At 35.4% G+C, this 17,897-nt stretch overlaps 1 protein-coding gene across 2 annotated transcripts in view; it reads left to right on the top strand.

Moving 5' to 3' along the window:
• Positions 1-14,614, top strand: part of LOC117973220 (peroxisomal multifunctional enzyme type 2-like) — a 54,690-nt gene extending 40,076 nt beyond the window's left edge. Inside the window, exons 18-24 of one of the 2 annotated variants that reach the window (XM_059022565.1) lie at positions 1,470-1,539; positions 2,270-2,376; positions 3,144-3,230; positions 3,439-3,528; positions 5,414-5,552; positions 11,500-11,627; positions 13,250-14,614. In XM_059022565.1, coding sequence (XP_058878548.1) covers positions 1,470-1,539; positions 2,270-2,376; positions 3,144-3,230; positions 3,439-3,528; positions 5,414-5,552; positions 11,500-11,627; positions 13,250-13,339 — 711 coding nt within the window. In that variant the 3' untranslated portion in view covers positions 13,340-14,614. Of the gene's footprint in view, positions 1-1,469; positions 1,540-2,269; positions 2,377-3,143; positions 3,231-3,438; positions 3,529-5,410; positions 5,553-11,499; positions 11,628-13,249 lie in introns of both variants that reach the window. The other variant, XM_034924720.2, reaches the window with a different exon arrangement.
• The last annotated feature ends 3,283 nt before the right edge of the window (positions 14,615-17,897 follow it).

Here is a 17,897-nt window from a genome sequence, read left to right as displayed (position 1 = left end):
ATAATAAACAAGCATATGCGAGCATACAAACACTCAAAAGCCACTGTTGCTTTCCATACCCAGTTCTGCATGGGATTAGGAAAGTTTTTGCGCCAAATTTACAAATCATTGTACTAAATGAAGTTCACTGAATACATATTGTGATGTGAGATTCTTTCTTTCAGGGTAGTAGCATTTTATTTGTTGCCAATATAATGGGTACTGTATACCAGCTATTGTAATGGCCAATTTATCCTGTATTACCTGCCTGGTAATGAACAAACTGAAAATTCACCCGCTGTGGCTGTTCCCGAATCACCAATGTGCTTTTCCTTAACCTTTTGTGAAATATCTTGCAATCCATCTCTCTTTGCCCCAGGGATAACAGTCCTCCTGTCACCCATGATAAGCCACCTTAGAAGCTCATGCACTAGTATGAAACCACTTGCAGGAGAATTTGAATAATTGAACCTGAGTGCACATTTTCAGCACTTTAAATAACAACGATATCTTAGGGATTTCAGCATCTATGGAAAACCTTCGTCAAATCTGTTTAACAAAAACACAGATTGATATTGTGCTATTTCTGTATTTTGACAGTCAAATCATGGTTTTCAGTAACCAAGTTCACAAAAGCCAAAAGTGGATTAAAAATCCAGCTGTAGAATGAATACCATTACCTAAAGGTATTGCTACTCACATGTAGTGAGGCGTGTAAAAACCTCAGTGCGCGATTGGCTAAACTCCATCACATTGCATGCTAATGAGCCAATTCACATGGGAATCGCTACACCACAAAACTCTTTTCCATAGCCCCCGGCAATGCTATTGCTTAAATACCACAGAGATCCTCAGCTATTTTTAGTAATTTATTCAAACTTGCAAGCGTAGTTGTAAAATATTCCTTACTGTAACATTGTGGTACTGCTACTTTCTTATCTTAGACTGTTCTTACACAGATACTACAGGATAAAAATGTATCTCTAATCTGTATGTTTTTTTTTTTTACAAGATAATTTGTATTTATAACTTGAGCAAAGTCTTCATTTCATCTAGTGTGTCACCATTTGTTTCCTACAAAATAAGTTGAGCAGCCCTCTGGACCACTTGAATTATAATGTTGTTTAACAGCTTCATAATGAGGTTTAGTAGCATTTATTTTACATACACCTAAAGTTTAGAAGGTGGTACCTTTTTAAAAAATAAATAAATAATTCTCAGCTTCACTATTTGCATTCTGGATTTACTTTGCAAAACTAAAGAGATGATTTCCTTGTGGTTTTGATTTAGACTTGCAGATTGTAGCAGCAGGTGCTGCAAACAGAACTTTCATTCTGCACAGTTGTGTTTGCCGTCAGTTGTTTATTAAAATAAAACGTTAATTAATTGGGTTATATGACACACTCATTATGACTCACTCTTGCTCAGCTGTGTGCATGGCTTGTAATTAAAAGAAAAGCGAAGGCTCATTATGTTATTTCCCTCAACAGGCTGCTTTATATCGGCTCAGCGGGGATTGGAACCCCCTGCACATTGATCCCAGTTTCGCAGCTATGGGAGGTAAGATGAATGTACTGCTTTGAGTGAGAAGTCAGCGGTGGCATTTGCATTACATTTCCACTTTAAAAGTGATGGCTGTGAGCCCAGATCCATCAATTAAGTGCCCATTAAAATGCAATGCATTTTGTTGTGGAATGACTGCTTTGGAAATGGGGGGGGGGGTCATGAAATTTACCTCAGTCACGAATGTGCAATAACTGGAATGACAAGTTGATGTTTGACATCAGGAAATCATATAACATTCATACCACTACAACAATAGCTTTATTATTTTGGGCTTTAAAAAATAACTTCAGCCACAGAAAATTACTCGACTTGTTTCTCTGCTGGAAAAAAAAAAAAAAAACAGGACACAATGTAATTTTGACCTGATTCAATTGCGGCTGTTGAATTGTCATTTTTGTTTTGTCCTGAAAGAAATAATTATACAGGAGAGCTGAATCTGGATGCCACATTTCATTTATTAAAGTAATTCAGTCTATAGATGAAATGGGATTACAAATCATGGTCTCCTACCAGCCCGCACTAGGCTTTTGTTACCTATCATTGCTGAAAAGTGGGTCATATATTTTACTGTAACATGATCATGATCTTAACGGCTGGGGCCTAGGGTTGAAAGCTCAGTTCCCTCGGAGACAAAGTCCCCCAATGTAGAGTAGCCTCCTTGATTTTTCTGTTACCATATGTTTTACAATGATTTGTAAAGCCTAAGCAAGCATTTTTCTTTCAGGCTTCAAAAAGCCTATATTGCATGGGCTGTGTTCCTTTGGATTTGCTGCTAGACATGTTTTGAAGCAATATGCAGACAATGATGTACTGCAATTCAAGGCAATTAAGGTAAGTAACATAGTTAACCAGCAGTACAGAGTCAATACCACATGGTTTGCTATATGCTGTCAAGAACCCTGATTAGAGGACATTTCTGTCTCATACTTGACCATCTTTTTTATAGCCATTTTATAAACCTTTATACCTAATAAATTAAAGATGTTGTTTTCCCAATCTCATCCAGTAAGCTAGATATTCTTTCTAATAACATATTTCTAACATTATTGCAGAATTGTTTTTATAACATTACCTAGCTTAAGATACAGAGCAGGTGAATGAAGGACATGTCTCAAGTATGCACAGTAAATACAATGTAATTTCCACGTCATTGCTTTCCCGTGTAGCCATGAAAGTGAATGTTTTGATGAGATGGGGCTCTAAATAATGTAATCATATACCTTGCTGTCCAAGTTGAATTTGGGGACTTCACCCATATATATATATATATATATATAGATAGATAGATAGATAGATAGATAGATAGATATAATATATATATATTTTTTTTTTATTAAATTCAAGAGGGTCGAGTACCAGAATTCGGTTTACTGCTGGACTGACCCTGAATATATATCTGAAGACGAAACAGAAGTGTAGTGCAATATAATAGGTGTGGACCAGTAGAGTTTATTTAATGTAACTTTTATCTCAAGGGATTTGCCAATATGTGTAAAACTACTTTTGTACTCGCTTTAAAAAGAAAATGCTTTGCATCTAATGCTGTTTTATTCTAAAATGCATGTACATTTTTACCCATCTGGGCTTGAACGTTTTAGGTACGCTTTGTAAAACCAGTCATTCCAGGACAATCACTACAGACTGAAATGTGGAAAGAAGGAAACAGAGTCCACATTCAAACAAAAGTTAGTAGAACGTTTACTAATTTGTTTTATTAATGTATTCATAGTCCACATAGTATTGTGTCATTTCACATCCATATTTGTATTTCACATTAAAATAAAATAATGACTCCTCTTTGTCTTTTATATCTGTGTAAATACCAATGTGAATTTGTTTCCTGTGGAAACTGTTGCATAGTTATTGTATAATTTTTGTTTTTTTTGTCTGTAGATTAAAGAGACTGGAGATGTTGTTTTAGCAGGAGCATATGTTGATCTGAAGGGCACTCTGGATAAAACTGCAGCTAAAGAACCATCTGTGGTAGGACATGATGACCTGTTCTGAGTGAATATTGTTCATGCTTTTGACGTATGTCTGATAACCTGTTTATAATCCCACACAACCAGAACTGTATATGTGCCCTAAATAAGTCTTTTGCATTTGAACAATGAAAAGAAACCAAAAATTGATTGAAAACGTGTAATTATTCCTTCAAAAACCACAATAGACCAAAAAAAGCTTTTTCGTAGCTGAATGCTCGATTCCATGCTTCTGAATTCCACTCTCCAGTGACGACTTCAAGATATTTTAGGTTTGTCTCTTCCACCCCTATGTAGCCTGATTGGAAACACTGTCACCCCAAAAAGGTGACAAGGTAACCCAATAAGCCACCCTGCAAACTGTCCAATTGAATCTCCCATTGTTGCCAAGGGCATTGGACGTGTGCATAGGCAACATAACGTTTTTTGGCTTTTACATAAAACTTTCTTAATTGTAAAAATGGAGGTACCTGATCACCTGTGATCTTCCCCTCCCTTACAGCTGCACTGGGTAGGTGTTCAAGTTAAGTTTTAAAAAGTTGTTTATTACAGCAAATTAAGTGGGGGTAAAAGCAGATCACAAAACATTTGCAAATGTAATATATAATGTGTGTGTGTGTATATGTGTGTGTGTATGTGTATATATATATATATGGCTGTCAATTAATCGCAGTTAACTGCTGTGATTTAAACGTGTTAATGTATCTCACAAAAAATTAACGCACGTTCCCACTAGCATACTGTAATTCATTTCCTGCGGCACCATTTTAATACACTCCAGTGCAGGCCAGGATTGAATGAGTGTAGTCTTTGTTTGCATATAATATTAGTCACAGAACCGCATTGTGTAGTAAAGCACTCAAACTGAAGGACTTGTGAATGGTATGTTTATTTAAAAACTGACGGTTCATTAGATAGAAAGAGGGTTACTTGTATCTACTGTCAATGTGAGTTCCAGTATCACAGAAGCGCATCTAGTCTGCTGTACCACCTGCGTGCTAAACATGTTTTCACTTCTCAAAATACACTTTCTAGTAGTTCTTCTGCTACAGACAACAACATTACAACAAATGAAATCTGTCAGTTTCAACAGAATACTCTTTTAGTAATTCAATATCGCTGCAAACCCATGAATCAAGCTCAATCCGATACTATAACCAGTGCTGTTGCAAACTCGATAGATACCAACTGCAGACACGTTAACATTGTAGCTTTGTTTTATTTCAATAACCACATGTATTTTTAAACTGTATTATTTACAATTATGGAGGATATAACCGTTACTCAGTGAATGTTTTGTTTTATTTAGGCAATTAAGTTATTAATAAAAGAGAATTTAAGTTGTTGATTATTATTATTATTATTATTATTATTATTATTATTATTATTATTATTATTATTATTATTATTATTTAAACAGCAATTAAAAACAGTTTGAATAAAGGAAAGTGATAATTGTAAAGTGAGTAATAAACTGACTCCATTGTGAGTTAGCAGTTGGTTCAAACAATTTAACAAATGCTGGATTGTAAATAAATATAAAACTACAAAGAGGATCCAGAATGCAGAAATAGGAAAACATGGTTTTTATGCTGTTTTATTTTTTATTTTTTATTATTATTAATAATAATAATAATAATAATAATAATAATAATAATAATAATAATAATAATAATAATAATAATAATTATTTATTTTTATTATTATTGTTAAATAATAATAATAATAATAGCAGCATCAGTAATAAAACTAACTTAAATGAGATGAATGCAGTAGTTGAATCAATTTAATTATGTGATTTAAAACAGAGTTTAACAGAGTATTTTTTTATCGCTTGACAGTCCTATATCATTTTATATATGCCCTTTATTTCCTATGTTTAGCAGGCTGGGGGTCTCCAGAGTGACCTTGTCTTTGCAGAGATTGGCCGCCGCATTAAAGATGTTGGTAAAGATTTGGTAAAGACAGTGAATGCTGTCTTTCAATGGGAAATCACTAAAGATGGGAATAATGCAGCACAGTGGAGTAAGTATTTCAAAACTGTTGATGTACATGTTTTATATATATAGTCAAAATATATTCTCTTAGAAATATTATTGAACTGCAGTACTGTACAAGGAGCACATTTTACAAATGTCTGTGTTATTCATAGAATATGTACATTTAAAGTAAGTAGTGTGACTCATCTAATTGTTCACATTTACATTTATTTACTTTTTGATGGCATTTTCTAGGCTGCAATCAATTTAAGGGGTTCTGGGTTGTTTTGATCCCGTATTGTTTTGATCGTTCTTCTCAATCTGCCTGTACGTGGCTTTGCGCATCTCTAGGGAATTCTTAGGTCCTGTGCTGAACTGCCACCTTCATTCCATAAAAATCATGTGACAATATGGCCTTTAAACCAGGCTAGCTCCACCTCCTCTCTTTGTCTGGTTGAGTAGGTGGGGCTGACAGAGTTTAACAGTTGTTTGGTAAACGTTGAAAGTAGAACATGGTAAGTAAATATTAAAATATATACAAATCGCGAAATTGGATAAATCTGAAGTGTCTCCAACTGAAGTGGAAGTGGGAGAGCTTGGTACATGGTAATTTATGCTGAAGAAAGAGTGCAAGGTAATGAACATTCAGAAGTGTTCTTGGGTGACTGCCACCAAAGTGGCATATTTCAAATAGTTTAGTCAGCCTTGGACCACTAAACTGCTGACATTTCTTCTAGCAGCAAACCATGCAAAATGTGGGATTTGACTGGATTTCATTTAACACTGATAGCATTGTGTGCCTGTCTGTTTCATTATTGTTTCTTGTTATTGTTCCCTGTTCCTCTAAAAGTCACAATCGGGTTCAGTCCAAAGGGTTGTCAATAGCTGTGTTTTATCATTCTTATTGTGCCTAACCCTGGCAGGTTATTCAATTTTCTCTGCTGTCCAATCTTTTAATCTATGACACATTACCCTCACTCATTGTTGGTTGCCTTAGATAGGCTGCAGACATTGACAGGCCCAGGAATAATCTGAGTGACTTTTAGCTTATTCCAGTCATGTACATCTCTGGCATCTCCAGGTAATACCCTTGAGCATGGTGTCAATTAAAAAGCCAACCAAGAAAGGAGTAAAAAAAAAAAAAAAATAATAATAATAATAATAATAATAATAATGTAAACCGCAAGAGATGGAAATGCTTTGTTCAGTTTGTGTTTTGCCAGGGGTAATGCACTGCACTTCTTACTACCATCACTAAATGTTGGGGAATTATTAACTCAACTCATGGTTATAATATGCAACAAAAATAGTTCAAATCCAAGTTTACATATTGGTTGAAAGGAATGCTTAAATCTGACGATTCAGATGGTTTGTTTTAAGAAAAAACCCTGGAATGAAAAAATAAAATCCTTAAAAGTGTACAACATTTAAAAATGCATCTGTAGTTGGAAGTGCTGAAGATAAGTTGACATCAAGATTTATGTAAAGTGATATATGAATGTGTGAGTATCCACCTAAAAAAGTCAGTTTGATGCATTGTTAACATTCAGTTTGCATTTTGCTTCAGCTCCTTTTGCATTGCTTAAAAAAAATTCTACCCTACAACATTAAAGTTTTTATTTTTTTCCTATCTTTAAAATGTTTATTATTTTTGCCTGTTCATATTGGCTTCCTTGTGCTGCATTTGTGCAGTAAAAATCCCAGTTCAATTTCAGCTGGCAGGAAGGCAGTAAACTGTACACTGACATTCACTATCGTTTGATTAACACCACTATAAAGATTTTTTTTTCAACATGCTGTGCATTAACTGACCTGAGTGTAATGCTGCTGCAGTCCCTCTTTAAATAGCACAGTCCCTTGCCTTACTCCAGTCTACAGAGATAATATATATTCAGGAAGGTTTTTAGATGTGTAAAACATGTCGGTTTGCTTTAGAAAATCCATGCATGCATTCCTTTGGCTGGTATTTCCTGCATCAAAGAAGGTTTTAAAGGTCAGGAATCAAATGTGACTCACATTTACAGTTCAGCATTCAAATGCACATACGTATGCACAGAAACATCTGATTGCGTTTGCTAACAGAGCATGCAGATTCCACCAGACACCACAATTAAAACTTGTATTGAGCTCAGGGGTGGGTGTGATGATTGCAATCTCGCAAGTATACAGAGGAAACATACAGTCAATGATTCAACAAACCCGCTTGGTTCCAATAGCAAGTCAAATATCTCTTGAATGGCGTGACCGACATCTAGGAGGGCTCTGGACAGGTGTTTATCAGACGTGCCTGTTGGAAGAAATTAGTGTTTTTCATTTCATTTACAAGTTTGCCTTGTGGCTCAAAGTCACTGATCATATGAAAATTGCATTTCTTGCTGAAGCATTTTGGTGAGATGAAATTACTTTGAATTTTTTAATTTAAAAAAAAACAAAGCAGCACTCATCCAGGTGAGTTAAACAGGTGAATGGGAGGATCAATTGAAAACAAAGGTCTTCACTGCACTCTCTTGAATTATTATTATTATTTGTTTATTTAGCAGATGCCTTTATCCAAGGCGACTTACAGAGACTAGGGTGTGTGAACTATGCATCAGCTGCAGAGTCACTTACAACTACATCTCACCCGAAAGACAGAGCACGAGGAGGTTAAGCGACTGAGTGGCTGAGGTGGGATTTGAACCAGGTACCTCCTGGTTACAAGCCCTTTTCTTTAACCACTGGACCACACATGCACTTTATTGAGAATAAAACAATGAAATGGCAAATGTTTTGACTGTTCCATTACAAAGCAATGGCTGTATTTTCAAATGATACAGTGATTATTAGGCACTGAAGCATCTCAATGTGCTCAACAAAGCATTAAGCAGCCATTATGTGCTTGAGGCTTTTTTTATTCGATTTAGATTTATTTTATTTTTTTTCACGAAGGATCTTTCTTCTGTGCCACCTAAGCTTTTCAAAATAAACCGAATACCCCACCCACTCAATATATCGCGGGTGTCAGGGTCCAATATAAATCCGCTATATATCGAGGACCACGATATAGCGAGAGACCCATAGAAAACCAAATACTGTACAACCACTCCCTCGTTTTATCAGAGGTGTCAGGGTCCAATATAAATCCTCTACGCAACCCGCTTTTTCTCATTTTTCATATAAAAAGCAGCACACTCTTTTAATTCGTACTGTGGAGGGTAATTGCTTCTTATCAACTTCAGTCTCCAATTTCATGAGTCTTCCTCTCCTTTCTCAAATGCACAAACCGCTGCATTGAAAGAATCAATTCCCAACATAGGCTTGTTGCTAGGGAGCTGACATCATTGCCTTGTGACACTTGCTGGTGCATTGCTGCCACACGTGAACACCTTGTTGACTAAAATAAAAACCGCTTCAGCCATTAGATATTTAATTTGCTTTGTGGTATTGTGCAATATATGTGTATATGATAACAGTATGATATTAATGCTTTGTTTTGTACATTTTTGTTTGTGATGTGCAGTACGAAATAAAACTAACAGTGCCTATGTATATTGCAGCTAAGGCATACACAGTTAGACAGTAAAAATGGGGAGGACCTCGCAAGGTGTCTGTTTTGGAGGATTTTGTACAAATTGTAGCAGTAGCATAGATTTGGGAAAATGAGTTTGAGGCATGTGTGTACTGCACAGTTTTTTTGAGAGATATGCAATAGCAGTCGTCCTCATCAGGCTATATCCAAGTGTAGAATTCGTAAACAATTTGACAAGGTGTAAAATTAAATTTTTCTGTGAAGGTCACAAAGCAGCAACACCTTGAGGTTCCACATATATTATTCAATATGTCTGGCAAGAGTGTTTTATTTGTTCAGTCTGAATACCTGACACCTATGACTAGGTACCTCTTCAGTTTGACGGATAACAGAATCAGGCAGTGCATCCATCGTTGCAGAAATATCCTGGTCCCTGTTGTTGTAACCCATGTTCTGCTTGCACTGGACAAACAAAGGATTACAATCCACAGACTGTTCATATGTTGCGAGTGTGAAGCTCTGAAAGAGAGCTACTTTTATTAAAAATATTTCACTTAGAAAACCATATTGAGATCATGTGGTCCTAGAAAACTCTTTACCTAATGGAATTGCGGTGACCCCCAAATGAACTGTGACATGATTTTTTTATAATATATATATATATATATATAATATTAATTTTCTGCTGTATTAATGCCAAATGTCAGCTATGTTAAAGGAGCTGTGTGCTTATTTTAAAATATTTAATAAGGGGGTTTTATGAACCATTCTAAAGGAAATACTACAGAGCTGAGATGCAGCTTTGGGGGAAAAAAATGGACAGTCACAAGACATTCTGCAAATGCTAACAATGAATATCTTGATGTAAAATCTTTCATACTTGCTGGACACCACTGCTTAAACTGGTTTGAATATCTTTCAATCACTAAGTTAATGACTATCAAGTGAATAATCAGGAGTGGTATAAAAACACTTCTCTTAACTACTGTATGGCTGTAGCAATGGAATAACTCCACTGTCTTAGCTTCCTTAAGAACATAAGAACATAAGAAAGTTTACAAACGAGAGGAGGCCTTTCAGCCCATCTTGCTCGTTTGGTTGTTAGTAGCTTATTGATCCCAGAATCTCATCAAGCAGCTTCTTGAAGGATCCCATGGTGTCAGCTTCAACAACATTACTGGGGAGTTGGTTCCAGACCCTCACAATTCTCTGTGTAAAAAGGTGCCTCCTATTTTCTGTTCTGAATGTCCCTTTATCTAATCTCCATTTGTGACCCCTGGTCCTTGTTTCTTTTTTCAAGTCAAAGAAGTCCCCTGGGTTGACATTGTCTATACCTTTTAGGAATTTGAATGTTTGAATCAGATCGCCGCGTAGTCTTCTTTGTTCAAGACTGAATAGATTCAATTCTTTTCGCCTGTCTGCATACGACATGCCTTTTAAACCCGGGATAATTCTGGTTGCTCTTCTTTGCACTCTTTCTAGAGCAGCAATATCCATTTTGTAACGAGGTGACCAGAACTGAACACAATATTCTAGGTGAGGTCTTACTAATGCATTGTAGAGTTTTAACATTACTTCCCTTGATTTACATTCAACACTTCTCACAATATATCCGAGCATCTTGTTAGCCTTTTTTATAGCTTCCCCACATTGTCTAGATGAAGACATTTCTGAGTCAACATAAACTCCTAGGTCTTTTTCATAGTTCCCTTCTTCAATTTCACTATCTCCCATATGATATTTATAATGCACATTTTTATTGCCCGCATGCAATACTTTACACTTTTCTCTATTAAATTTCATTTGCCATGTGTCTGCCCAATTCTGAATGCTGTCTCGATTATTTTGAATGACCTTTGCTGCTTCAACAGTGTTTGCCACTCCTCCTATTTTTGTGTCGTCTGCAAATTTAACGAGTTTGCTTACTATACCAGAATCTAAATCATTAATGTAGATTAGGAATAGCAGAGGACCTAATACTGATCCCTGTGGTACACCACTGGTTACCTCACTCCATTTTGAGGTTTCTCCTCTAATCAGTACTGGCTTTTACTAGAATTGATTGTATTCTCTTTTGATAATCCTCAATTCTTAATTATAGTTTTTGGATTTATTAATACTGCAAGGTCCAGAACATATTCCTTGTTCCTTTTCTAAAATTATAACAGTTTATCATGACTTTGTGAAGTATGCAAAGGAACAAAGCCTAAAGAACATGTTAAACAGTGCATGAAATACATTGCATTGTTGTGTATGCAAATTATATGTCAGTTTAAAAAATAATCTCTCACCTGTGATCCATGCCACTGTGCCAAATGCCAAGCTAAAGGCAGGATAAAAGTGTATCCTGCCTTAGTGTAAGAAAGGTGAATACCTGTGTCAAAGAACCGCATCTTTCATTTTTAATAATGTTTTATTATACTGTAAGCTTAATTTTATAACATTTACTGCAAATGTAACATAATGCCATGTATTCCTTTGATAGCTATCGATCTGAAGAATGGGTCAGGGTCGCTGTATAAGGGAGCCCCTCAAGCTAAAGCTGATGTGACCTTTAGCCTCTCTGATGAAGATTTCATGGAAGTTGTTCTGGGCAAGCTCAATCCACAGAAGGTAAAGAAGCTCTTTTTTTTTTTTTTTTTTTTTTTTTAATGATTTGCTTTGGTAACGTGTTGAATTAACACAGTATTATAGAAACCACATTGTAGTTTGTTATATCAGTAGATTGTTTCCTTGGTTGACATCATACGTGTGTTTCTTAAACTTAAATGATGGATAATATCATGCGATTTAAAATCTTTACAAAATACCTAAAACTGCTACAAAGAATATTGAAATCAATCATGTTGTAAAATCATGAATTATTAGTATTTATTCAGCATTCACATTCCACTACATAAACTGCGAAAATGTCATTAACCATTTCAGGTGCTGACAGTTTCAGAAGACGATATTTTTTTTATAAATGAGAGATGTTTCATAGATCAGTTTTACTTTTTCGATCTGTCAATCAGATATGCCGTTCTCCTTGCATTATTCCCTTGGGAATGGTTTTTTCTCAAAATATCTTATTTCTAGTTGTTCTTGTTGTTGGTCTTGTGATCTAAAATTACAAATCTTAAGATACTAACTCAATATATTGTATATAGGCTTGTGTCGACTGGGAGTTTGCTTCAGATATGATAGGTGGAAGCATTCACAGATGTGTTTCTTTTTCAGTTACGAGCCTCATAAGGGTATGGTTTTGTTTCCAGAAGAATGCTTTTCACAACAAGCCCAGGGGGTGATCCAAATAGAGGGAGCCCTTCAAACCCATCAAACCCATCAGACACTTTTAATTGAGACTTTCAGTAGTACTGAAATACATTAGGTTTAGGTACAATGTATTCTGCAGCGTTCTGCATGCACAAAATAGCCTTTTCTGTGTAATAAAACTACACCAAGATGATTCATTTGACTGCAGAAAGTTGTTTAAGCACAGAGAAAGCCTCCCACTGGTTATATATCATGTACATTTAACCCTGTGGGCGGCTTATCAGTTCTCCAATTAAGACCTACTTTAAAAGTTTCTCAATAATGAGTAATGGCTTTTCTTGAGGCACAATCTGCAGATCAGCATAATGCAAAAAGTCATGGCCCTTTGCTTAACAAACTAGTGCAGTTCTGTCTGTGCAGTAGAGGGCTTTGTCACTGTTTGTTTAATGCCAAGTCAGGCAGAATGGTTTTGAAACTTCCAGGCTATGTTGATTTCTGCACAGGTTGAAACACTTGACAATGAGATTGCTGCCTCTGTGCCATTTTATAAAGGTGTTATTTGCAGCAAATATCTGTTGTGGATGAGAAACATGATGTGTTTTACATGGTGTGTACTTTATAATCTAATCCGTTTTAACAAGAAGAGCTTCCATTTGAAACACACGTACAGGGATCTACCACTTGAATACGTTCTTAACAGAATTATGTTCTAACAGGATTCATTTTAATTGTAAATGGATCTGATTTACATATATGTATAAGGAAATGTAAATATATAAAAATGTGGCTTTAGCTTTAAGACTTGGCAACACCATTTTTTTTTTTTTTTAAATCTGAAAACTCCCACATTATTTGAATGATGTAATATGTGACATTAATAATAATAATAATAAATAATAATAATAAAAATAAAAATAATAATAATACATTTGCAATCATTAAATATTCCTGTTAAACAGCATCACATTTTTATTCCGCAGGCATTCTTTGCAGGAAAGTTGAAAGTGAAAGGTAATATAATGCTGAGCCAAAAACTGGAGACCATCCTGAAAGACTATGCAAAACTGTGAGACTACACTGTGACCACTGCTTTCGGATGCTAGCAAAAAACGCTCCTGCCTTTTGTTTTCTTGAGTGAAACAAGTCAAATGGGTTTGTGTTAAATACTTGTTAATTTCACCTGTAACCAACCAGGATGATCAACTTGACTAACAGTTTCAGAAAGGACAGCATCATTTTCTTTTTGTTATTGTAAACCTTTAATTGAAAATGTCATAAAGTAAATAAAGAAAGAAAATAAAGTCCCTCATAAAGATTTAGATTTTTTGGGCTGCAAACATAACCTGCAATTGTGAGTGAATCTGAAGATTGAATATATTAATAATTTCAGACCTCTATACAATATAGATGTTGCTTGTAGTCCAATTTACATTATATAGTTGGACAATTTTGTGTTTTGTTGTTGCCGTAATGAACATGGAATACAATTAATGGCAATTAATGGCAGCCAATTTGCACCAACATGGAGAAATAATTAAAACCCCAACATCTATTCTTTGAAGTCCAGTTTCCTCATTACATTCTGTGGAGTGGAGCATCCACAAAACAAAAATGCTGTTATGTTTTATAAAGCATTAACGAGTAAGTAGCAGGTTCCAAAAAATATAGCGTTGTACGTCCCCACGTGTGCTACAACTGTTTCAATAACATACCTGTATTTTTTTCTTTTCATTGTTAACATCCTTACAACTTTTTACACATAAACCTCTTAAAGTCTGTTTCAAAGCTCTTTTCAAAATGGCCGCTATAGTGCACTGATAGTGTAAGGATTATTGCCCACATTGTCAAACAGGTAACACAGCAATAACGATCCATTATGTGTTATGGAAAAGAAAAGCCAGAGCACTTGTTATGTTTTTATTTTATTTTTCTTTGTCGCTTTTCCTGTAGTGATTTAGAGCAGTGGTTCCCAAACCTGGTCCTGGGGACCCCCTGTGTCTGCTGGTTTTCAGGTCATAAACAATTAAAAAGGTCTAATTTAAGCAAATGATCAGTTTAATTAAGGGTCTAGTTAAGTAATTGAGAGCTCATTTGGAATGAAAACCAGCAGACACAGGGGGTCCCTAGAACCAGGGTTGGGAACCAGTGATTTAGAGGACAGATCTCAAACCCCAGTGCACTAGAGCAGCCATTTTGAAAATAGCTTTGAAACAGACTTTAAAGCTATAATGTTGTGTAAAAAATACATATCTTACTGTAACTAACTTTATATTGTCTAATGTTTGAAAAGTTGAATGGAATTGATAACAAAATTGTGACAAGAAGAATAAATCTACTTAAAATCAGGTGTCTTTTTCATGATATTCATAATGCTATTTTTTATATATCGATAAAGTGTTTTCGAAAAGCAGCAACACATACCTTTTAAAACATGACACCAAGTACAGTATATGTCATAAACCTAGCACCTAGATGGGTTAGAGTGTCTCATCCAGATAGTTTGCACATGAGACTTGTGCGCTTTAACCCTTTGTGGTCCATTTATTCAGCGCCTGTCGGGCCCAATTTGTTTTCACATGAGCGGTTTATTTTACACAATCTGTTTTAAAAGTAATTTTATTTACAGTAAAACAGGTTTAAAGGGCACTGCATATCAACAGGACACTCAGTACTGCAGCTCCAGCCCTGCCCAACTCCTCCTTGTTCACTGTATTTATCACTTATCTCTTCATAGTAGTCCATACTGATAAATCATCTCCTGATCACTCATTTTATCACCAAACACCTCATTGTTTTATCACTAAAACATCTCAAAAAGCTTGGCAAATGTCTGTGATATTCTTTGAGCGCTGGATGCGGAAGCAGCTATCTTATTTGTTTATGTCTGTGGTGAAGGGACTATGCGTATTGCTCGGCCATCGAAAGCTTTTCTCGGCTTTTCCCGGAGAAAAAACGACTTGGGACCTGTGCTTGACATCTTTTTGATGATGTAGGACCGGAAAGGAAAAATTGTAATGTCGGAGGTCCGACGCAAAGGGTTAAAGATAAGTTTGGTGATCTTGAAAGGATGACACCTCTGGGGTCTAATCTCTTCTCAACAGGTTTTGGTGATCTTCCCAGCAGTGTGCATCGACTCAGCCCATCTCTTATGACGGTAGTCATAGTCAGAGCCTTAGCCTTATAATAATTGTCTTTTAGTTCTGCTAACGGACTGTTCCAGATACATATATTTCAATTGTAATTTGAAGATTTGCCCAATCAAAAACTTGACTGCCAAGTTCATAGTTTTGTTTCACAAAGGCTGCAGATACCAATAAGAACTTGCATGAAGAGGAAATCAACTCTGGTATGTAACCCCCGACCCTTTACTGTAAAAGATAACAGAAGGTTGTTTGTAACTAATAGTGTGAGTTCTTAAGCATCTCAGTGAAAGGAGCTTGTATGAATTTGCAAATCTTACTCACTTTGATCGATGACCTTCGATGGGTGCTACATTTAGTAATTGTCTTTGTTTTCCTACACACAGCTGTATTCTTTGATTTTACCATTACCAGTGTCGTCCAGAAAAAAAAAACCAAAAAAACCTTGCCATATCAATGAAACAGATATTTAAAGTTGGTACATTGTTGTATTCTTAGATTATCTAATAAGGTTCTATTACAGTTGGTGTACAAACCACAGTCTATATGACATCCCCTTAGATTATGCGCTGGGGATAATTAATATCGGTTTTTAACATATCCATTTTTATTTCATGTTTGCAGCCAACAAATGAGATGGGTATTTTTTATATATATATAAATTGACTGCATAATACAAAACCTTTATGGTATTTTGTCTAAAAAAACAGTAATACCTGCATACCATTCTGAGCTTATTAATGTATTTGTATTAGCCATCATATTTGCATAACAAAGAGTGTGTAGGCCATGAAAAATACAAAGGCTGAAAGGCATTTTACAACCAATGTTTTTTATGTTCTTATATTTATCTATTTTCCAGGCTTTAAACAGTAAATCACTTGATTAGATATTGCAGCTATGTTCTTGATAAGAGATTGCAGCGTTGCAGAGGCCCATATTGTTTCAAAGAATGTCCTTGTTAGTGCTGTTTATAGAGAAGTATTCATGTAATGCCACAAGCGTGAAGCAAGAGCTTATAAAGTGAGTCAAAATACAGTAATGTGACGATATACCAAATCAATGCCTGGGATCATCTTCTAAACTATTCAATTGACAGTAGACGTGTATTTCTTCTGATGATAAACCACTGGATCTTCGTGTGTAAAAAGATTGTATTAAAGCACAAATCCAGACTCTTCAAACTCATTCAACAGGTAACTCCACTCAAAAGAGCAGAAAAGTGAACTCATCTAGTGTACTAATATGCATATCTATGTAAAAGGTTTGCATGTAGTTCCTTAGTGCAGAAAGCATTTTAGTGCAGAAACATGTATTTTCATGACAAGAAGAATACAAGCATTACACCACTTTTGTATACAAGACACCAATTTATACTTAGCTAAAAATCCAAACATTAAAAAGGTGTGAAATATGAGCTAGCAGTTTGCAAAAATTATCAAGATAAAACAAGTGAAGGTTCAGGCAAGGTGTGTGGACATTAACAGAGCTGGTTTAATAAACTCAGCTTCCAAATTTTAGCTTAAAGATTACTCATTCCTATGTCATAGCATTACATATGTAAATGAACACTGTGCTCTAATGTTCATAAAAATTAATTACTTTGAGAACTCCAAGGGAATTGTCTCATGCACTGTAAAGATATATCAAGTGAAAAATAGAAACATTTTCCATGTTTGACATCAAGGTACTTCACAAAATTTCACATTTCAACCAAAACCCTAAGGGGATCAGTCCTTCTTCAGACATTAAGATAAATGCCTATTTAAAGGCAGCCAGAGTTTTGCTGGCATTGAGCTGCAACTTCAAAGCATTCCTTTCTTTTGATATATTTGCTTGATTTTTAAAGATGTTAGTTGGAATTGGAAGAAATACTATTTCAATATACAGCTGTAACTTCTTCCCCACCACCAGCTATCTTTACATGTATGAACTCAATGCGATTCATTCTCAACTGGATACAAATTGAACAGCTCTGCACATTGTAGAACTATTCCCATGACCACTGTGTCTGTCAGAAGCTGCAATGTGCTCCATGAATAAACACATCTATATATCCTTCAGGCAGTTCCGTAGCCAGAATTTTGTTGCGGGGGGGTGGTGGTTAAGATTTTTGTAGATAATTAATTAGGGCTGCCAATTAATCGCAGTTAACATCTTCAGATTAATGCGTTAATGTTTTGGGAGATTCATTTGTAACATTCTGTTATGACATTGTCCAAAACCAATCAATGTCCTATTGTAAGTGACTCAGCATATAATGCACAGTTCACAGCCTACCTCTGTAAAGCGCTTTGTGATGGTGGTCCACTATGAAAGGCGCTACATAAAAATAAAGATATTGTATTATTATTATATATTTACTTATTTATATATTTATTTTATTTATTTCTTAGCAGAGATGGCCTTACCCAGGGCGACTTACAGTTGTATACGAAAAATACATATCAAGAATTACCGTACAATTCAGAGCAAGATAGAAAAGATA

The sequence above is a fragment of the Acipenser ruthenus genome, chromosome 1 (assembly GCF_902713425.1).
Source record: "Acipenser ruthenus chromosome 1, fAciRut3.2 maternal haplotype, whole genome shotgun sequence".
NCBI classification, from domain to species: Eukaryota; Metazoa; Chordata; class Actinopteri; order Acipenseriformes; family Acipenseridae; genus Acipenser; species Acipenser ruthenus.
This window is presented reverse-complemented; position numbering and strand designations above follow the sequence as displayed.